Genomic DNA, 21,363 nt, shown 5'->3' with positions numbered 1-21,363 from the left:
ATCTTCCTCCAAAGTACCAGTGAGAGTGGAGAATACCACCTGGGTACAGTTAGCAGTGTTGGAGCTGGTACTGGCATCCCCCATCAGACAGAATGTTTTCCTCTGTGGCAGTGTGTCGGGGTGGGAAAGCCTCTGGAAGTGCTGGATGTATTGTGAGACAAAATCTCCTTTTGTGCTTTTAGGGTGAATTCAGTGGTCAAGAAGGGGCGATGCTGATGGTGATGGAATTGTCTGATGGGCACCATACCTACAGGGTCTCCAGAACCCTGGGGTTAGGGTCTTGACTCAGCTGGTCACTCATTCTCTGCCCAGACTCTTATTTGTAAAGTGGGAAAGCAAAAGTACAGGGCATTTAATGAAAACTCTCCTGGCTTGCATACAGGGTGTTCTAGAACCATCACTGACCAGAGTGCTCATTCAGTGACAGTAACAGCAAAAAGGCAGGGAGCCAGGGTTCAAACTGTGCTGCTCCATGGTGGGGAAGTTCATTACACTACAACAGTGTATGATAAAGATCAGCCCAAGATATTGTGGCAGGATTCAAAAAGGTTTAGCCAAAAAAAGGGAAAAGAATTTCTTCTGAATTGTCTCCGTAAATGATCGTCGTTCTTAAATCTGCCTGAGCTTGTCAGCTGGTATGCCTGAGTCACTGAGGAGCTTATGGTGGGGAGTGATTGTTCTGCATCCAGAGTCTTTGCATCTTCCTCCCAAGTACCTCTTGCTGGCTCCTGTCAGATCCAGGATCCTGAATCCTACAGAATTCTCTCTTCTGCATGAGGAATGTCTGCCTGACCTGCTATTAATACCTCCAGTTAATTCTTTTGTCTGTTTTTCTTCACAGTGGGGTCTTCCAGCTCTCTCAGTTCTGGAGGCTCCTTCAGTGGGAGGCACTTGGCAGTGGGAGCTGCTGGGGAGGCTCTGGAGGGCCCCTCGAGTCTCCGGTACACTTTTGCTGATCCCATCACTGCCAACCTGGAAGGTGTTGTTACATTTGAGGCACCAGAGCTGCCCGAAGAGACGCTCATGGAGGTGGGTATGGTGTATCCCAAGGGAATAAAAGTAAAGCAAATTCATGCTTTGCTTCCAGAGTTGGAGCAAACAATACAGCAAAGAGCAAGGCCAGTGAGGTGTTCAGAAAGCCCAGGGCATATTCAGCACCAAGCCCTTTAGTCAATGTAACAGCCCATGACTGGGGTTAAAATTCCCCATTCCCAAAGTTGAAATTGCAGCTTGGAAGATCAGTTATCCAATGCATTCTGTATTAAGGGCCTCTGAAGCCAACCTGTCTGCTTTGGGGCTCTCCTTTTTTAAAAGGCTCAGCATTAGTACTGGCTGACTGAGAACATGAGTAGCTCAGTGTGTCAGGTGCCTGCCTGGTGCACCTGGGGAGTCAGCAGTGATATGGTGTCTGCTGAAAGGGTCTGAAAACAAAGTAAACCTGACACTTCTGTTCCTGCTGGGGGTAGGGGGGACGCCGTGTTCTGCACCAGAAGAGCTGAACCAGATTGTGGAGCTGAAAGGCTGCCAGGCTCTGCTTCTCTGCAGGCTGAAGCAGAGCAAATGCTGTTATAGCTGAGTTATATTTGAAATGTAGGTCAGGCTGCCCGTTTGCAGTGGAGGTGGGAGGCAGATTCAGTCATGCTTTTGGCTCTGCTTGTGATACTTCCTTGGGCTGTCTGGGACTGAAGAAGGCTTTTTGTGTCTGACACTTGCTGGTGTTGCTGAAAACCCCAAGATACCAAGAGAGATATGCACGCATTGTTCTAAGGATGTGGGTTTGCTCTTCTACTTCAGATTTTGTTGAGCTCTTTTTTTCTGTCAGTTCTGCATTGGATTGCATTTGTTGGCTTCATTACCTGTAAAGCCACAGGGCAAAGGCTTCCAGCAATGATGTGATCACTACAGCAGTCAGTTTAACTGAGCATCCTACCTGGGTGAGGTGGCAGAAGTTTGGGGCCTTGCCAGCTCCCACCACTTCAGATGCTGGTCTGAAGAGAAGTGTCCTAAGGAAGTATTACTTGATCTTGGAACAGCACTCAGCTTCTCTGGCTATAATGAGTCATTTGGCTTCAGTTGTCGTTTCTGCTGAGCGCAGTAATCCGTTTGCATGTCACAAATAATTTACAGCAGATTTTAAGACCCTCTTGTGCTCTGTGGAGTTGGCCAGAATGCAAACCTGGCAGGTTTTCTGGTTTCTGCTCATCTTTCAGGGCGCTGAGGTCTCACTGCTTAGGTGCCCATGTTTATCTTGAGCAGCACAGTTGCTGTGGTATTCAAATGGGTGGTTCTTCTGCCTTTTGTGAAAGTTTCTTTAGGTGCAGACAAGGCATACTGGTGCTTGGGGTTTAGTTTCTTTTCAAGTGCTCTAAAAATACAATACAGAGATGGATACAGAAGACTTGTGATGGCAAATGAGGCCATAAATACCAGCACAGTTAACAGAAGCTGACTGTAGGCAGAGGATGGACTGCCTGTGGGTTAGAGATAAGAGGCTGAGACCTGCAAGATCTCAGCAGTTTCCTGCTCTGCCACAAACTTCTTGTATGACTTGGTAATTACTTAATCTCCAAGTTCCTCCTCTGCTTTTAAAGAAAATTGAGGAAGTTGGAGATAACACTTCCTCACCATACTGGACTGTCCAGGTAGCAAGGTGGTGGGAGGGAGAGATTCATGTTCCAGATAGTCAGAGCTGCCTGAGCAGCCCAGTGCCCAGTGAAGGAAAGAAAGCAGCTCTCAGATCTTGAGCATGGGGGTTTCCTGGTAAATTGATGTAGGAAACATCCTTACCCCATTTGAGAGAAGTGAGACAGTGAATTTCTGAAGACCAACTTACCCACTTCTCAACAGAGTACAGACAATGAAGTTGGCATATGACCCAGGCAGCAATTCACTTTGCAGACCCACAGGCATTCAGTTTTTCCACAAATACTAACTTCCCAGAACTGGTTGCAGTGACTTAAGCAATGCAGCTTCCCAGAAATGGGATAATCCCCTTTGATCTGTAACAGCAGAGGAAAAACTACTCTGAAATGACCACTTCCCTCACCAGCTGGGCAGGAGTTGCAGATAAAAGGTTGTCCTTGCTGTCTCCTCAAAGAACTTCACCCAAAGCTCACTGCACTGGACTGGGAGGGGATGAAGGCTGGGATGTAGGGTGGGAGACACTTAATTGGCAGTATTTTTGGTGTAGGAGGTTTTCTCTCTCATGAAATCCACACTGGCATTGCTGTAGTGGGAACAAGATCTGGGCTTATGGTGCAGATTGTCTCTCCCCCTTCCTGGCTGACTTCTGAAGGAATCCCACAGTGCTGGGATGCTCCTTGGGAAGGGAGCTTGTAATTTTAGAGAAAGCCTGACCAGTTTCTCTAGGGAGCTGTCTGTAAATTTCTATGCTGGGACTGTTGTTTGCTGCTGTTACTGTGGAAGAGGAAGCAGTGCAGGCTCCAGGCTGAGTTTGGCCCAAGGCAGAGGTGCAAGGGGGTCTGGGGGTGAGGTGTTGTTTCTGTGAGCTGCAGTGGGTTGCTGGCACAGCTCAGGTGAGCAGCTTTCCCTGTAACCCCCTCTTGGCATCCCTTCAACAGCAAGAGCACACGGACATCCTGCGCAGCCTGCGCTTCACGCTGGCCTTCGTGCACTACGTGATGGAAATCGCTGCTCTGAAGGGCAGCTCCAGTGACATGGGCAGCTCGGTGACATCTGAGTACCAGCTCCAGGAGAGCGTGGTGGCCGACCAGATCAGCCTGCTGAGCCGGGAGTGGAGGTAAGGACTGGCAGAGCTGCTCCTCTCCCAGGTTTTCTGTCGCTGTCTCTCACCCCACATATCCTTGTGTCCCCACAGTCCTTGGGGACATGGAGCTGCTGTCACACTGATCTGTCTGCTTTCTTTGCAGCTATGCAGAGCAGCTCGTGCTGTACCTGAAAGTGGCAGAACTTCTGTCCTCAGGGCTGCAGATGGCCATAGAGCAGATCAAAGCTGGCAAGCTGTGCCTCTCCTCCACCGTCAAGCAAGGTAAGGGGCTGCTGCACTCATGGGGCAAAGGGCTCACCTGGAATGGAACTATTAAAAGTGTCACAGAGGGTATGGAGGGGGTGGAGTGAGTGTGAACGCCACCAGGGTGGTGAGGGCTCATTTGTGATTGTTCCCTTGTGCAGCTGGATATTTATTCACGCTGAGCACGTTCCTCTCTTCACATAGACCTTATGGCTCAGAGCTATTGTCAGGCTCCTGTGAGACTCTTCAGCACTAATTGTGAGGGGGGATGTATCTTAGCTGATTCCTTGTGTGTCTCTCTCTTAGGTGCTAATGTGTACCTGATATAAGCTCAGCTTAATTACACAGTGCAGGTCCTAGGAAGTGCTTACTCAGCAAATAGACTCGTCCTGGCAGTGATGATTTTTCAAGTGAAACAAAAACACAGGAAGTGAAGTACTGGTAATGCCAGAGTCACTTCTTTGCTGGTGTAACAGCTTTACATTTGCATCTGACTGGCTGTGGTGAGAGCTGGCTGTGAGTCATTGATTAGAAGAAAATAATTTTTAAACTCCCATTGTAATATTGCTGAGGGAGTTTTTGGAAGCACTTGAAATACTTGACCCACCAGCCACCTACCCCAAGAGCTTTGTCTTTGCAAGTATTTGTGCTGCCTTGGATGGGGTGTAAGAAAATGGAAGTTAAATAGGAATTGAACACATATGTTGTAGCAGCCAATGTGGAGCAAAATACACCAAATTTAGCTCCACATCTTCCACAAGTTCAGGCTAACAGGAAAGTTGTCATAACCCAAATAAATCACTTCTTTTCAGAGCAGATTGCAGCTTCTAGATTTGTAGTGTTGTTTCTTCTTCAGTGTGTGGGAACTGGGCAAGGCTGGCTTGTCTTTGTTTCATTCAGTGTGGGGATTTTCAAATGTGTGTGTAGGAGTTAGTACTCATCAGATGTTGGTGGGAGTTTGTGTTCAGTACTCTGTGTAGATCATGCCATGTAGCTAGGGAGACTCAGCCTGTGGCATCCCTTGCATTTGTGGATTGTTATTTAATCACTGAGAGTCATATCTGATTCCTGATTGCCTGTTGCATAACCTTCCTGCTTCAGGAGAGGAGGTGGCCTTTCACAGGCATCTGTGTCCTTTCTTAGTGGGACAGCAGAGTCCCAGGAGAGACTCCCTTGCTTAGTCAGTGCTGCTGATCCACACTCCAAGAGCTGCCACGTGTGAGCCATGCACCCCTTCACAGCATGTCGTCACCCATCAAGCAGCAGAAGCTCTGTATCTGCTGCTGGTGTGTGAGACATCCTGTACAGAGCAAACTGCTCCTGCCTTGTGACTGCTGAGGGAAACAAAAATAGACCCAGCCTCAGGTGAGCCAGACTTGTGCAGGAGTTGCCATGTGCAGGCTTGTAGCTGGTGAAGGTGACAGAGGAAAGGGAAAAGAATCCTCTTGGTGCAGGGCTGTCCTGCCAGTCTCTTTGACAGAACCCCATTGTCTCCAGGTTAATCCTTTGGGGTCCTGCACGTGGGGATGGGGAGGCACATGGAGAATTGTGAGTAAAAACCATTTCAAGTATTTCTTTCTTGTACTGTAGTTGTGAAGAAGCTAAATGAGCTTTACAAATCCAGTGTATCATCCTGCCACTGCCTCAACATGAGACTGCAGAGGTTCTTCTTGGACAAACAGAAGCTCATGGATCGGATCAACAGCATCACTGCAGAGAAGCTCATCTTCAGCTACGCTGTGCAAATGGTAAAACCCTCACAGTGCCTGGGACTGGGGCTAGCACAGAGCAGTGCTGGGCAGTAATGCTTCCTGCTGGTGGCCTTAGCAGGTGCTTCCCCTCATGGAGGGAATGCTCCCCTCTGGAGGCTGGGCAAGGGGGTGACTATGCAGCTGAGGGACTGTGCTGGGAAGGCTGGATTTGTTCTGGGAGTAAGCTCTTGGCCCTGGGTTGGTGCCCTCAGGTGCAGTCTGCAGCCCTGGATGAGATGTTCCACCACAGAGAGGACTGTGCACAGAGGTACCACAAGGCTCTGCTGCTAATGGAGGGGCTCCTGAACATCATCACTGAACAGGGGGACATCGAAAACATCAGTAAATGTGAGTATTAGGTGACTTCTTGTTATTTCCCCATCTAGAACATGTGTTCTTTTTAGCTGTATGGATCAGAAATTTCAGCTCCCAGCACCATTTTTTTCCCTTTGGCTACATCTTGATGGACATTGCAGAGCTCCTTTGGCTCGTTACAGCTCCTCACAGCCTGGTCTCCTGCTTTTCCAACAGAAAAACTGTTAGAAATGCAGCTCTCTGTTCTGAGCCACATTTTGAGAGGGCTAAGTGAATAGGGAATACCAAGTAGGTTCTGTTGTACTGTTTCTTACCAAACCTAGATCCCATCTTTTGATTCAGAGGTACACTTAATGCATGTAATAGATTTCTTTCCCAGTTGTTATCCTGGTGTTGCAAGTTCCAGCTTCCTGATTGAGCTGTTCTCTGATAGGCAGTAGTGGGTGTGTGTTTCATTTTAGATCTCAGGTCTATGATTACGTATTTATGAACAGTAAAATGATGAAGTTAGAAATACAGCAAGTATTCCTGTGAAAGGCATGAATTCTACCAAACATATAGCTTTTGAAAGATTCTTGGGCTCAGATGATGAGAACCTGGTGCTGTCAATGCTGGATGGGCTCTCCCAGTGCAGGCCATGGCAAATAGCACTGGAGAGCCTGAGCCATTCTGCCTGCTGGAAAAAGCTGCTCCAATAACTGGAAGTGAATCAATTCTTCCTCAAGTATGGTCTTTGTAAAATCTTGATATGTCTGTCAGCTCTGCTGCCTCCCAGCTTTCACTGTCAGATCTCTGACTGTTCAACCCTCTGACCTGTCCCTTCCCAGGAGGGTGTTCCTGGTCAGGTCTTCACTTGCCTCATCAGTACCTGGTAATGATTCTCAAAGTTCTGCTTAGATTTGTTAAAATGTTACTGCATGTTTTCCATTTTCTCTTCAGTCTCCAGTGGTGGTCTTTACATTGGCAGGAAAATGAGAAGCTGATGGCTTGTGCTGTTTTTTCCCCAGGTAAGCTGTGCATCGAGCGCAGGCTGTCGGCTCTGCTGTCGGGGTTCTGTGCCTGATTCCAGCGGTGTTGTCCTTTACACACCTCATCCCAGCTGATGGCTTCATCCCCAACAGCCCGTGCTGTGGTGGGAAACCGCTCTGGCAGTAGGACACCTGCAGGATGGACTGCTCGCTGTTCTGGTTTTGGACGTTTTGGGAAGTTGTTCCACAGACTCAGATTCCTTTGTGGGGACGTGTGACTGCAGCAAGCACCAATTCCCTGCCCAAAGGCCTGGGTGAAGACATAGCTGATGTGGAAAGGTCTCCCTCGTTGTCAGAGGGGGTGAAGGATAGAAGTCTGCTTCTTCCCAGCACTTTGAAGGATAAGACTGCTGCCTATCCCTCTTGCTTAAGAACAGGGTATTCCAGTGCTGTGTCCATTGCAGGCAATGGATGTGCTGAAACTGCTGGCTTCAGTTGACGTCCAAGTGTGTCATTCAGACATAAAGGCCAGTCTGTGTACTTTCCCCTTCCCAGCTGAGAGCCAGGCATCTTCAAGCTCCCTGGCAACTGGAGGCTCCCCTCCACTCTCTCCTTTGTCCTTTCTCCTTGTATTTATGCCTTGGAGTGCTTGGAGAGGAGGGAGTTGGCGTTGTGAAGTAGCTCTCACCTCAACAGACTCGCTGAGTGAGGCGCAGGATGTGTGGCTGCTGGGAAGCCTGGAAACCTCATGGCTGCTGTGTGGGCTCCCTTTCTGCCTGCCTGGATGGGCAAACAATGCAGGGAAAGGGGCTGTGCAGGAAACAGGAGGGCAGCAGAAAGCATCACACTCCCGTGTTTGTAAGAAGCCAAAATGAATCCGTTCCTCGCTTGGTCCCCCGGCTCAGTGGGATCAGTGTGAAGGACTCGTGGCTGTTGAGCTCTCCTGTCAGCACGTACCTACCCAGAGGAAGCACTAGCACTGTCCTGCTTTCAGCTGTTGGCTCAATAACCCTTCCCTGGAGCCCCCCAAACTGAAAACACTAGCTTTGTGAATCAAAGGAGCACTTTACACACTATGGGAACTTTGAGAAGTTGACTTTGCATCACACAACAACCCAGGAACATCACGACTGTTAGGAATGCTGTTCTTTTTATTCCTTTCCTTGCTTCCTGGTTGTTTTATTGCACTACGTGTGTGCGTATATTAATATGTATTCCTAAGAGTGAATATATATTGATATTGATATGGTTTGTGTGTAACTGTACGTATTTAACTGTACTGTATCTCGTGAGTGTGAGGCAAAGAGCACTGCAGAGTCTGTGCTGTTCCTCCTCCACACCAGGCAAAGCTGACTTGCAGTCTGGCAGTACCAAGATTTGTTTTTTATTTAAATGTTCTTTTAAGGACAGTCTTTACAAAGCTCCATGCTTTTTAAGAGCTGAAGAACAGGCGTTAGGATCCCACACACTTGGAAATGCATTTTTTAAAAAGTGTTATTTGCTGCTTTGTTTTTGTTCCTAGGGTTGTTTTTTCTTTTTTATAAAGAAATCCCATAGCGTTCAGTTTTATGTTCAGCATTTCTTTCAAGGAGACTCTGTAGCCAAATGCGACTGTGGGTGCGAGTGGCTGGAGTTCTGGATGAGGCTTTAGGTGCTGTGAGCATGAGTGTGAGAGGGAGCTGCCTGCCTTCCATCTGTCTGTGAGAGCATGAGTGTGACGTTCCAGAGTCATGGCAGTATTGTGGTAGTGCTGGGCAGAAAAGCATCTTTGAAAGCAACTCGAAACCTCAGGCTTAGTTTTGGGGATCTAAAAATATTTTGCACATGGTGGTTAAGTCCTCATTGCTTTTTTTTCCTCTCAAGATTGGCACGTTCAGTGTGATACTTTACAAGAGTTTCAGGAGCAACTTCATGGGCTTTGGAGCTGGCACCGCATTTGGCAACAATGGGTGTTTCTGTTCACAGAGCAGAAGTGCCAATAAAGAAATGTAAATATATTTCCAATTGCCCCAACCAGGGAAGCTTAAGTGTAGCTTTCACAAATGCTTCAGTATTTGGCTCACAGTTTGCTGCTTCTGTGGCCATTTGTGCTTGTGCCTGGGAAAAAAAGGAGAAAACAAAAAAAAAAAAAAAAGAAGAGAAAAACAACTAACCCCCCCAGCCCGTTGTGGACAGCAATGCTGAGGAGACCCAGACTGTTTCTGAAAGGCTTTGGCCAGCTGTGCAAAGGTCTATGCTGTAGCAGGGAGGCACCAAGCCAGGACTGACTCTGCAATACCAACCCTGCAGCCCAGACCTCGGGCACAGCCCTGGGGCTCCTGCCCAGGAGAGGCCCAGCCCGGACCCACATCTGCTGCCCCAGTGAGCCCTGTGTGTGGCAAGCTCAGCACTAACCTTCCAGCTGTACTTCATTACTTGAATGTATCAAAATCGTCCACATTCAATGTATACAAGTATATATTGCTCCAAAAAAATGAAAGAATTGTGGTTTACAGACCTACAACTGATATATATGTATGTGTTTGTGTATATACATGCAAGGCTGTGTGTGTGTGTGTGTGTATGTGTGTGCATGGGTAGAGATACACACACAAACACAAACGTGTATATATATGGTTTTTTTTCCTCTCAATACTTGAAACTTAGCCACTGTGCTTGAATTAAAAAAAAAAAAAAAGAAAAAAGAAAAAAAAAACAACAACAAAAAAAAACCCCAATAAAAAATCCACACAAAATAACCCCAAAAGTAGGGGAGGAAATAAAAAAAAAAAAAGTGATTTATTTTGCCATCACTTTGGTGACTTTCTTTTTTATCTAACTGCATGTAGCGTGAAACCAACTTTTTTTGGTGAAAAATATTTATTGCTTTGTAGACAATAAGGTATGCAAAAAAAAAAGGAAAAAAAAAAAAGAAAGCACCCCAAAAACCAACCCCCAACCATTGCTGGAGTTGCTAGTGTAGTCCACCTGCTATTGTCATGGCTTTGTTGCTGTTGCAGCATTTGTGTCTGGCGTCTTTAATAGATTTCAAGAAACCTCAGTCTAATTACACGTACCTTCAGGTTTGTGAGAGTGTATGATGATGTTCTTTATAAGGTAATGCTTGATACTTTGTCAACATTTTTTATTTGTGTTTTGTGTGACTTTTTTTTTGGCTTTAAATTGTACAACACCGATTTAAGACAATAAAATTGATTTGAAATTGTTAGTGGCCTGTTTTCAGTCCTTTATAATCCCAGTTCATGTGGCATCTGGGCGAGGCCTTTATAATGTGTGTGGTTCTACCAGCCTCAGCTTTTGGGCAAAAAAAGGGCTGTTTTCTGCTGTTTTCTGCCCTCTTACACAGCAGGTGAAAGCCACCTTTCCTGAATTCACATGAAGCCTGTGAATTTGGGAAAGTTGAAGCCAGCTGGGTGGGAGCTGTAGTTCCTGGTTTCTCTGTCCATATTACCTGTCCTCTCCTCCTGCAGTGGTTAGGAACTGTCACAGGTTGATAGCAGATCTCTCCCCAGCCAGTTGGATGCTTAAATTCAATTCATATTTCAGTATTTGTAGGATTACATTGTCAGAATCAGCAAGCTTGCTGCTGAACAAAAAAGGGACTTGAAGTGTGATATCATGATAACATTTGGGTATTTTTAATTAAGATTAAATATTTTCCTGCTGTGTTTGTATGCATTGCAGTTTTCTTTTTTGAACAGAGCAGGCACATGGCTTAGAATTCTTTTGCCCATATAGCTTTGCAAAAAGTCACTGAAAATGGCAAAAGGGACAGTGAGGATACTGAGAGTGTTAGTACTGACTTAAGGTCAGGACAGGTTCCTGTTCTGTCTGGGTTAGAATGCTCTAGGAGGAAAAGCTAAACCCTGCATCTGGGATGTGGGAGAGCTGCTGAATTAATTAATCCAGTCCTTCCATTCTTGCAAAAATTTCAGCCACACAGCTGTAAACTTTCAGAAGCCAAATACCGTAATTCCACCAAACATTTCCCAAAACTCCACTTGCTGAACTCTGAGTTATTGTTGCCCATGAGCATCACTGGGGAAAGTCCTGCCCACCAGGCACTTGTGTGATGCAGCATCACCCCACAGTTACTGCACTGTGTTGTGGTTTTGTAAAGCAAAAAATCTTATTTCAAAATCATCATTTACTGAGAGCTGGAATAGTTGGGTGTTTTTTCTTGCTCTGCCCTGTTTATAACCTCTGTTTCTAGCCCAGGGAATTGCTCTGTGAGAACAGTCCTACCTAGAAACGCTGGGCTCTTGTTGCTGCTGGCTCACATGCAGGGACAGTCGATCCTTTCTCCCTGCAGAGCTGCAGCACCATCAGTGCTGGGGACAAAGCTGAGAAACTGCACTTCTGTGTGCTGAAAACGTGGTGGCACAACCTGGGCAAGACCCCACGGCAGCCCTTGAAAAGCTGGTCAGAGCTGAATAATTACAAATGCTGCTCTTTGTTTTTTCTGCTCAGCACGCTTGTTTTTTGAGGATTTGCAGGGCTTTTTGGGGTTTTTTTTAAACATTTTTTTCCCTTTTGTAGAAAACCCTTGTGTATATTTGTTCCCTGAAGCATGGGACAGTAGTACATAATACATGTAAAAGTTGCTGATGATGAGGGTAAGGGAGGGGGGTTTCTTTTGAAGCTGCTCATTAAGAATTTCAAATGTTCAGGTGAAAATACTGTAGCCAAATGAAAGATGGACCGCTGTGTGTCACATGCCTGTGTAGATAAAGGACTCTCTGCTGAATCCATAGGACTCTTTCACAGGCAGCAGAGCAGAGGGGGAAAGTGCTAGCTGGGAAAACTTCAACAGTAATACACTCTCTCTTCTAAAAGCACTGAACCATGGGACCTGGAGAGTTCAAAAGCACCAGTGGAAATTGCACAACTTTCTAGATGTTGACTGGGACGTCATACTGCTGTTGATTCTAGGAGAAAACAAACCCAAGCAATTCTTCCAGGGCATTTTGGCTTTGTTCCTCCATTTTATATTTAGTTGTTGGTAAGTACGTCAGCAAAAACACACTCATTCAACTCTGAAAGATCAGAGGTGACAGTGACATCAAGGAAGCAGAAACGGGTGGGTGGGTGTTGAACCAAGGCCATACAAAGATCAATTATTCTGCTTCCAGCTCTTTTAAAGCTTTATTTCACAAGGAGTTAACTCCTTCACAGCATGTTTGAGCTCTCTGGTGTTTAACTTGATGCTGGCTTCTCTGCAGGGGCCCATTGTGCCTGGTCACCTCACAGTCCAGGAGGGGAAGGGTTGGGAGACAATACCCTGGCATAGCTCTGCAGGGCAGGAGTTAATGCTCTCCAGAGAAATGCTAGCAGTTGGATTTATTTAGATTTATTTCCATAAATGTAGCACTAAGCATGGGTGCCATTCCCTGGGTGAGGAATGGCACGTAGTGCAACGATGCAAACTTCCCTGGGACATTTCTTTCTAAAAACAGCCTTTTTAGGGACAATAGAGTCAGAACCACCCCCTCTCCTGGGAGATGAAACCTGGCAAGGGATTTGAATACTTTCACAAAACATGTTAAATAGTGTATTTCTAAGAAGGGGCTAAAGCATGTCAAACACAGGTTTCCTCTTACCATGGGCAGAAGGTAACTGAGTTCCCAAATGTGCACAATTTTTCTTCATGTTTCTAGCTAATGCCCAATATACAACTGTTGGGGAGGAGCAGAATAAGGCACTCTTTTGAGTTTTGCATGTCACCAATTCCCAGCATGGATGTAAATGGCTTTTAACTACAACATTTGCTATCTCCTGAAGTTGTAGTGCTGGGCAGCAAAGCCCTTAAACTCACTCAACATCAGTTTAGCGAGTTTTTCCTTCCCTTTAACAGAAAACAATTGGAAGGAAGCATCTTTCATAACACAAGGTTTCCTTGGAGCCTTTTTTATTGATACAAAAGAAATTTTATTTCTCTGTGAATTGAAATAAGTACCTCCTATTTCAAAGCAGGCCTTGGGGAGGAAGATGAGAAAATCGCTTGGGTGACATTGCCACAGCAGAGCAGGAATAGGCTGCTCAGGGAGGGGACAGCCAGCAGGAATAGGCTGCTCAGGGAGGGACAGCCAGCTGCACTGGGGCCATGGGCTGCTCAGGGAGGGGACAGCCAGCAGGAATAGGCTGCTCAGGGAGGGGACAGCCTGCAGTGGGGCCATGGGCTGCTCAGGGAGGGGACAGCCCGCAGTGTCCCCGGGCTGGGAGGATGGGAGCAGTGCCAGAGGTGGCTGCTGGCAGGGACAGCTGTGTGGCCAGGGCTGTGGCAGTTCCCAGGACACGGCGGGGAGGTGGCGGTGCGCGCTGCCAGAGCCCCATCTGCAGGCGGGCGCAGTGTGGGGTGAGGAGCGGCGCTGCCATTATTCGGAGAATTCAATGAACCGCCTCAAAAAGCCTCAAAAATCATGCCAACCCCCGTTTTGCAGCCATCCTGCCCGCTGGCAAAGGTCAGGTGTCCGTGAGGCGCCCGCAGAGCTCTGACGATGCTGGTTTCAGTGCCCAGCCAACTCGGGACCTCCTGAGGGTCTGACTCTCCCCACTCTGGCGAGTCACTTCGATTTCCCCTTGCTTTTGGTAGCAAGATAAAATAGATAAATGATACATAGGTGTCTCAAGATAAAATACGCAAGTTAAAAAAGGGAAAAGGTAGTGTGTGCTGTAGCAGGTTAAGAGCACAGCTTGTACTGCCTGTTTTGAAGCTTCTTGGCTGCTCTTAGAAGGGGTAAGGAGCTGGGATAGGAAAGCTTTTTCCCTCATGGGATATCCATGCAAGTCTTTCTCCTATCCCATCACTGTTTTCCATATTGACTGGTGCCTTTTCCCCTCTCTCACGTTTACTGAAATGAGCCAAAATCAGGGCACAGAAAGAGGAGGAAGGGATGTGGCGGACAGACAATTGAATAAGCTCCACTTCCTAAGGAAATGAGGCAAAAAGAGATTCAAGACAGCCGGGTTGCAGTGATAGAGAAATTTGTATTCCTGTTTCCCTTGGCAGCAGCACTGCACTATGACAGGCCATCTTTTATCACTTCTCTAAGCAAAGTGCAGCTTGGGACCCTGTGATAAATCTTCCCTTTGCTCCAACTCCCTCCTGAAATAACTCAGAAGTGTCAGTTCAGAAAAGGACGTACTGCCTTTCTTCCCCTTATTAGCTGGAATAACAGGCCTGTGATAATCTGGGCCGCTTGGAAGTGTCAGCCTTTCCATGTTCCATGTGGGCTCTCCTACAACAATCTCACAACGTGCCAGGGAACCCACATCTCCACTGGGTCCTCCCCAGTCCTACAGAGCACTGGAGCAAAAAACCTGTTCCAGGTGCATTTAGCTTTTCGGGAGGTACATGCTGTGGCCTGGCAAGGGCTCCTGTTGAGCTCGGCTTTCCCATGAAGTGCAGATAAAACTTGCTGCAGGAAACATGAGCACAAGGATTGCCTGGAGGAAAACCTGAGGGGAAGGGAAGGCAGAGGTGCCCATGCTTGACACCGGCACAAAGAGGAGGTGTGTGGGAAGGGGGACCGATGTGGCATCGCTCTGGGAAGGGAACCGTGAGCTGTGTGTTGTGGACTATTCTTTGTCCTCGCCTCACTGGAACTGCAGTGCTGTCAGCGCCTGTTTCCCCATGGATAAGGAAAAGTGGGCTGCTTTACTTACACAGCCACCACCTACCGCTGAAATGTCTGTTTGCCTTTCCCCCTGCTTTTCCGCCATTGAACAATATGACAATTTTGGGGTGTGTATGAACCCGTGTGGAGGAGTTGGCGCTGAGCGGGGCAATACTCCCACCCCGCTCACTGCCAGCACTGGAGCACGGCGGGCTCTCCAGGCTGGGAACCCCGGACCAGAGCTGGCTCTACACGCCATCCCTTTTCCCACAGAGAGAACTCCGGGAAGGGCTGGGTTTGCTGTGGGGACGGCGCTTCCCTCAGCCCGCCCTGCCGCCCTCACGGCGCCCGCTGCCTCCGCCCTCCCCGCCATGTCCCCGCGCGGCCGCCGTACCGCGCGCGTGTGCGGCCCGCGTAAGTGGCGGCGGCGGAGCGGGGCTGAGGGCGGCCGGCACGGGCTGAGGGCGGCGGCGGAGCGCGGCTGAGGGCGGCGGAGCGGGGCGGGGCTGAGGGCGGCCGGCACGGGCTGAGGGCGGCGGGCGCGGCCCCTCCGGCCCGGGGGCGATGCTGCGGTGGGGGCTCCGCGTCCTGAGCTGCGGCTCCTCCGCCCCGTGGAGGCGGCAGCGCAGCGTGGGTACTGCCGGGCCCTGCCCTGCCCCGCTCTGGGAACGGGTCAGTCTGGGCGGCGCCATGCCGCTCGCCCTGCCGGTGTCCGGGCAGCGCAGGCCCTGCCTGCCTCCTCCGGGGAATGGTGACACGGCCCAGGCTGGAACAGGGGTGCTCGCCCTTCCTGCCTCCGGCTTGTTAATTTGCTGCGGCCCCGCGGGGTGGAGCAGTCGCTTTCTGTCCCGGTTTCGTGCCGTTCACGCTCGTCCCATCTGCGCTTGTTTCCCCTGCAGGTTCTTGCAATGGCTGAGGATTTGATAGCAGCGGTTGCCAGCCAGACAAAGAGACTCAACAGCAGCAGCGAGGTGGTTCAAAGGCTGGAAGAAAACGGGCATCAGAATAAAAAGTTGAAGAGTGATGCAGATGAGGAAGATGCAGAGGATCAGAATAAGAAGTTGCCCAAAAGGAAGATTGTGCTGTTGATGGCATATTCAGGGAAAGGCTACCATGGCATGCAAGTATGTGGTTTGGCAAAGCAGCATCTCCAGCTTATTTTTTGCTTTGGAGTCTGTTAGGTTTAGTCAGAGTGCCTGGGTAGGGAAACTGAGTATTTGTAGTGTGAAAAACCAGGGCAGGAACAGTGTGTGAATGGGTTCAAATGGATCAGTAGTAACTTCATTTTAAGAGGCCAGTGGTGCATGTCTGATGATTCTAGGGACAGTGCTTTGTCATAGCACCAGACCTGCCTGTGCAGGGTGGTCTGAGGCACAGAGCTGGCAGCGTGAAGATGATCCTGCTCCATCTGCTGCTCCTCTCCACGTACTGCAAGCTCCATACACTTAAAGAATACTTCAGAAGCTTTTTCACCAGCAGTAAACCTCATGCTTACAAGCACATCAGCTGAACTGAGCAAAAGAATCCAATCTAATTTCTGGAAGAAAAATTTGCAGAGGCTGGGTTGGTGCAGCAGCTGTTGACTTGCAGGCATTGGGACAATATTGGTGCTGTTTCATGCAGTTGAAGGAATCATCAAAAACCTCCAGAAGTGTTGCACAGTGAAATTAGAAATGAGTCTTAGTTGCTGTAACAGTAACAGCTAAATCAGAATGATGTTTTATTAACACTGCTAATATATAGTTAGGTTTGTTAGAGAATGGCTGCAGAGGGAAGACTTTTAAAGAATTTCACAACAATGTGTGATTAAAAAAATTCCATCTTCATTTATCCACTTAATATTCTATTTCTTATTTTTCTGCATATGGCCTATTAGAGAAACGTGGGATCTTCACAGTTCAAGACAATTGAAGATGACCTGGTGTCTGCCCTTGTTCAGTCAGGATGCATCCCAGAGAACCATGGGGAAGATATGAAGAAGATGTCTTTCCAGCGCTGTGCTCGAACAGATAAGGTAGGTTGGGCTGTGCTCTCCTGAATTCTGGGGTTTACACACCTCTGTTGCTAAAGCATTGTCCAGAGAGAGATCCATCAGCACGTGAATGGTCCTAGAAACCTCTCCTTTTGTCCACTATTAAAGTACAAGCAAATGGATTTGTTATTCAGTTATTTCAGTTCTGCAAGTGTTAACCTAGAGCTTCCAAAGTACATAATTATGTGGAGTTTTGGGTTTTTTTGGTTTTTACAGGGTGTGTCTGCAGCTGGACAGATTGTGTCACTGAAGGTCAGGCTAATAGATGACATCTTAGAAAAGATCAATAATCATCTTCCTTCTCACATCAGAATTCTGGGTAAGAACACTGAAATAGGCAGAAAAAATGTTTTCAAGAGAAGCTTTCTCTTGCAGAAGGTCTCTATAATTTTACTTAAATAGGGTTGAGTTTTAACGTGCTTGAAATTTGGGTTCTTTTGAACAAGTCTTTTTTTTAATTTATATTTTGTTTGAAAAACATCTTTGTTGGTAGGAGTGAGATCACAATCAGTCTGTAACCTCCTGATTCAAAAAACCTAATGTCACTTTTAAATCCAGGCCTGAAGAGAGTCACTGGGGGGTTCAACTCCAAGAACAAATGTGATGCCAGAACCTACTCTTACATGCTGCCAACGTTTGCCTTTGCCCATAAGGACCATGATGTGCAGGAGGAGCTTTTTCGGCTGGACAGAGACACCCTTGAAAGGGTCAATCGACTGCTGGCCTGCTACAAAGGGACACACAACTTCCACAACTTCACATCACAGAAGGGCCCCAGGGACCCCAGTGCCAAGAGGTACATCATGGAGATGTACTGTGGAGAGCCCTTCGTCAGGGAAAACGTGGAATTTGCAGTGATCCAAGTGAGAGGTCAGAGTTTCATGATGCACCAGATCAGGAAGATGATTGGGCTGGTGATAGCAATTGTGAAAGGTTATGCTGCTGAGTCCATCATGGAACGTAGCTGGGGAGAGGAGAAGGTTGATGTCCCCAAAGCCCCAGGACTTGGGCTGGTTTTGGAGAAAGTACACTTTGAAAAATACAACAGGCGTTTTGGGAATGATGGGCTGCATGAGCCACTGGAGTGGACAGAGGAGGAGGAGAAGATTGCTCTTTTCAAAGAGCAGTACATCTATCCTACCATTATCAACACAGAAAGGGAGGAGAAATCCATGGCAAACTGGCTAAAAACCCTCCCTATTCATGACTTCAACTCGTCTGCTGTTGAGATGCAAACTAACAACAGAAATTCAAAGGTAATGACTGAAGCCATTATTTTACAAATGGAAGCTGTCAAGTTGAAACGTCTCTTCCCTTTGTAACATTTTTATTTTCTGTGAAATGCTGTGGAAATGACAGTCATCTGGAGTATGAAATGTGTATAATCTTTTCTGTCTTTGTGCACTTGATGATAGTGGAATGAACTGTGCAAAGCATTGTTTTTGCAGGGTTTTACAGGGAGTAATTGAGGGAGGAAGGAAAGCTTTAAGCACAAGCAATTTGCATAATCATAAACTGGCAACAGAAATTATAGACACATTGCCAACCTTTGCTGTTGTGAAAGTGTTTGGGAGTCTAGGTTTCAGGTTGAAAATTTTGCTTTAAATACCTGCTGGCTTTTTCTATTCTCTGATTTTGGGTTAATTCTCATTTTGTTACCAGATAAAAGTTTGGGATCAGGGAAATTTAGGAGCAGCTCTTTAAAATAATCTGCCATGAGCTCAAAATAGGCCATCAGAACAACTTCTGAGTAATTGGGATATTGTGAAATTGGATTTGTGCCAACAGGAACTCCTGTGAGCAGTGAGGTGCAATACAACAAAGGAGTAGAATACATTTTTGCCAAAAAGGAAATTTCAGTTAGAGGCTGGCAAGTCCTTGAAGGATGAATGATGGGCAGGGCTAAAACTTCTGTGTAGTGCAACTCAGAAGAAAATAATGGCCTTTTTTCATTTAACAGAATCCTTAAAATTAGCTTCATTTTGTGTAGCAAATGGAGAATGTTGGAGAAATGGAGAAAAATTATGTCTTTGCCATTTTATGCATGATATAAAACTTACAGCCTTATTGAATAGCACAAGGAAGATACCATAAGTTTCTCAGGGTTATTTTTGTACTTGTGGTAGTTTTTTTTCTGAATGCTGGTTATGTCAGAGGAGGGCATGGCAAAAGCCACATTAGTTTGTTTAAACCCTAAGAGACTGTGTGGCTCAGAGTCCGTTACCTGGTGGTGTTGGCAGCACCTGGTGCTGCCAGGTTCCCAATCCCTGATGTATTCCTGGAAGGAGGAAGGTTCTGCTCCCTGCAGATAGACCCAGCCAAGTTTGGCTTTGGCATCACTGTTAGCACTGTTAGCTGTCTAAAAGGATAAATAAGGCATGATATGACAGACTCTGCTGAGATTTTGCAGACTGTTTGCACTTCAGTGAGCTGTGCTTGCTGGTATGAAGTCAACTGTGTGAATGTCTTGGAATTTGTTTTCTAGTAGGATATTAAATTGCCAGAGTTAAATTTTTGTGGGATTAGGTGTTTTCAGCAAGAGGTGGTGAGGGAAAAAAAAAAGGGTAACTACAAATAGATATATAGAACTATAGATATATACTATGCTAGCTTCTCTTTATAAAAATAGTTTGATATCAGTCATATCAGTTAAAATACTTGCTTCAAAAAAATACATAAATTCCCCCAAATTAATTGCAGCATATTGCTTACTCCTGAAGGAGTAGCTAGAGAACTCTGACTTCAATCTCCTTGTAGGTTTCTAACGTTTGTAGTTTTTCCTTAGTACTACTTTGTGCAACTGACTTGACTTTTAAACAAAGTGAATTGAGCCCTGGCTTATCTGTAATATAGGTTGGACATAAATTCTATGCAGCAGACAAAATCCTTGAATCTGGCTTTAGACAATGTAACAAGCTTAGTTTTTGAGGGACTTGCATAAAAAAGCACTTAACTTGTCTCATTTTTATTTATCTTAAACATCAGCATTTCGTGTTACTATTCCACTTTTAAGTTTCCCAAATACTACAGGTTGTAATTACGGAGTTCTAAATGTAAGAAGAAATTTCCTCTCTGGTAATTGTAACCCCAAGTACGGTTTTTGTTACAAGAAAGATCTTTACCACCACAGGTGTTTATTACAGTAGATGGGTCTAACCCATGAAGTTGGGATCCAGGACTGTTGTCTTGTGGAGAAGTTTGAAGTCAGTATCTGTGATTCAGGTCAGTCTGTGGGTGTAAATGCAGCACTGACCAAGCATTTTGTGTTTTGCTTTGCAGAAGAGCAGCGATCTCGAAGGCAGCGATGGTTGTGGCGATGATTCTGACTGAGCCAGCAGCTGGCTGGACGTGGGACCCTTGCTGCTTGCAGTTCCCTTTGTCTACAGAAAAAGTGGCCTTTCCAAATCCAGGAATCCAGTGAAACAGGAGTTTGTGTGCTTGCAGAACGAGAACTGGATACCCAGGAGGAGCTGGGTGGGGAAGACAGTGCAGCAGAAAAAACAGAAGTTTTTTATACCACTGACTGATGTACCTGACTGATATACTTGAAAACAGTGTAGTGGGATAGCAACTTTCTAAAAAAAATCTTGAAATGCAGGATATCTTAATTGCTATTTGAATAATGTTTTTATTATGTTTACCTGGAAAATAATATTTTAAATATGTATAATCTCTATGTAAAAATGGGGCAAATCATTTTAATACACTCCTTTTTATTATGAAGTTATGACTTCATGAGCTTTTGATTTTTTTAAAAAAGCTTTTACTTTTCATGTCATCCATGGTTTTCCTATGGAATAACATGCATGACCCTGAGATTAACTCAGTTAATTACAGTGTGGTGCTAAAAATGTCAAGTACAGATTTAATCCCTTTATGGACCATTCACTTAAGTGTTGGACTTGGTGATCCTTGTGGGTCCCTACCAACTCAGAATACTCTTTGATTTAGAAACTGTGGGTTAGGAACTCATTATCATGCAACTCCACACATGCTGAACTCCTTTGGTTTTGAAACAAATTTCTGTGTTTTCTAGAGCTTTGCAGGTCTAAAGGAAATGATTCCTTACTCAGTGAGAGGGCTTTAGTTTGGAATGTAGACTGAGCCATACATTCTAAGATAAAACCTTTTCTGTGGGAGGTGCCATCCTCCCAGCATTGCCCTCGTGCTTGGGCAGGTTAAAGGATATAAAAGCACAGCTCCAGATGTAGTTGGGCCTTTGCTGGCTGAGGTGTAACCCCAAAATCCTCTTGAGCCATCTGCAGGATCCAGAGTTGAGTTGACTTGGCATATGTGAAAGAAATGGTGCTGAATTCTCTGGGCTTTTATCAGGCCTGGGTTTCTGAACTCTTAAATCCCATCGAGCTCCTCAGGACAGGGAATGTCTGCAGTGATATGGGAGGCACATGTCTGAGCACTACCATCCTCTGGGAACCAATTTTAATTTTCTGTGTTTTCAGGAATTGCATACTCTGGAGTTTATACTCCTTTTTCCCATCAGTGGTTTAACTTCTGGTTCTTGTGTCCAATTCTCTGTGGAGGTGGCAGAAGAAATGACACCCTGCTGCCTTACTAGCCTGCAGAACACTGTTGAAGGATTGGAACAAGCCTCCAAGAATTTGGATATTAGTACAAGTACTTGGTAGATTTCTCTTGCTGAGTCTCTGTGGAGACTTGCTTTTTAATATGG

The 21,363-nt window shown here is 46.3% G+C and overlaps 2 protein-coding genes across 7 annotated transcripts in view; both read left to right on the top strand.

Annotated features, from left to right (window-relative positions):
* The window catches only part of ULK1 (unc-51 like autophagy activating kinase 1), a 72,925-nt gene extending 63,418 nt beyond the window's left edge, over positions 1-9,507 (top strand). For 2 of the 3 annotated variants that reach the window (XM_072935967.1, XM_030285385.4), the window contains exons 24-29: positions 842-1,029; positions 3,582-3,760; positions 3,891-4,009; positions 5,582-5,739; positions 5,955-6,090; positions 7,065-9,507. In XM_072935967.1, the coding sequence (XP_072792068.1) occupies positions 842-1,029; positions 3,582-3,760; positions 3,891-4,009; positions 5,582-5,739; positions 5,955-6,090; positions 7,065-7,120 (836 nt within the window). In that variant the 3' untranslated portion in view covers positions 7,121-9,507. The remainder of the gene's footprint in view (positions 1-841; positions 1,030-3,581; positions 3,761-3,890; positions 4,010-5,581; positions 5,740-5,954; positions 6,091-7,064) is intronic. The other variant, XM_072935968.1, reaches the window with a different exon arrangement.
* Positions 9,508-14,930: 5,423 nt separating this feature from the next.
* PUS1 (pseudouridine synthase 1) lies at positions 14,931-20,396 on the top strand. 4 transcript variants are annotated; one of them, XM_030285661.4, is made up of 6 exons: positions 14,931-15,055; positions 15,541-15,765; positions 16,518-16,655; positions 16,890-16,992; positions 17,232-17,929; positions 19,953-20,396. In XM_030285661.4, the coding sequence occupies exons 2-6, from the start codon at positions 15,550-15,552 to the stop codon at positions 20,001-20,003; spliced, it is 1,206 nt and encodes a 401-aa protein (XP_030141521.3). In that variant the 5' UTR covers positions 14,931-15,055; positions 15,541-15,549; the 3' UTR covers positions 20,004-20,396. The 4 variants fall into 4 exon arrangements, with proteins under 4 accessions (XP_030141521.3, XP_030141520.4, XP_030141522.3 ...); XM_030285660.4 differs by lacking the exon at positions 14,931-15,055 and adding an exon at positions 15,139-15,271; XM_030285662.4 differs by lacking the exon at positions 14,931-15,055 and adding an exon at positions 15,147-15,275.
* Positions 20,397-21,363: the final 967 nt, after the last annotated feature.

This window comes from Taeniopygia guttata, chromosome 15, assembly GCF_048771995.1.
Source record: "Taeniopygia guttata chromosome 15, bTaeGut7.mat, whole genome shotgun sequence".
Classification (NCBI taxonomy): Eukaryota; Metazoa; Chordata; class Aves; order Passeriformes; family Estrildidae; genus Taeniopygia; species Taeniopygia guttata.
Note: the sequence above shows the minus strand (reverse complement) of the source record. Positions and strands in the feature narration are given on the sequence as shown.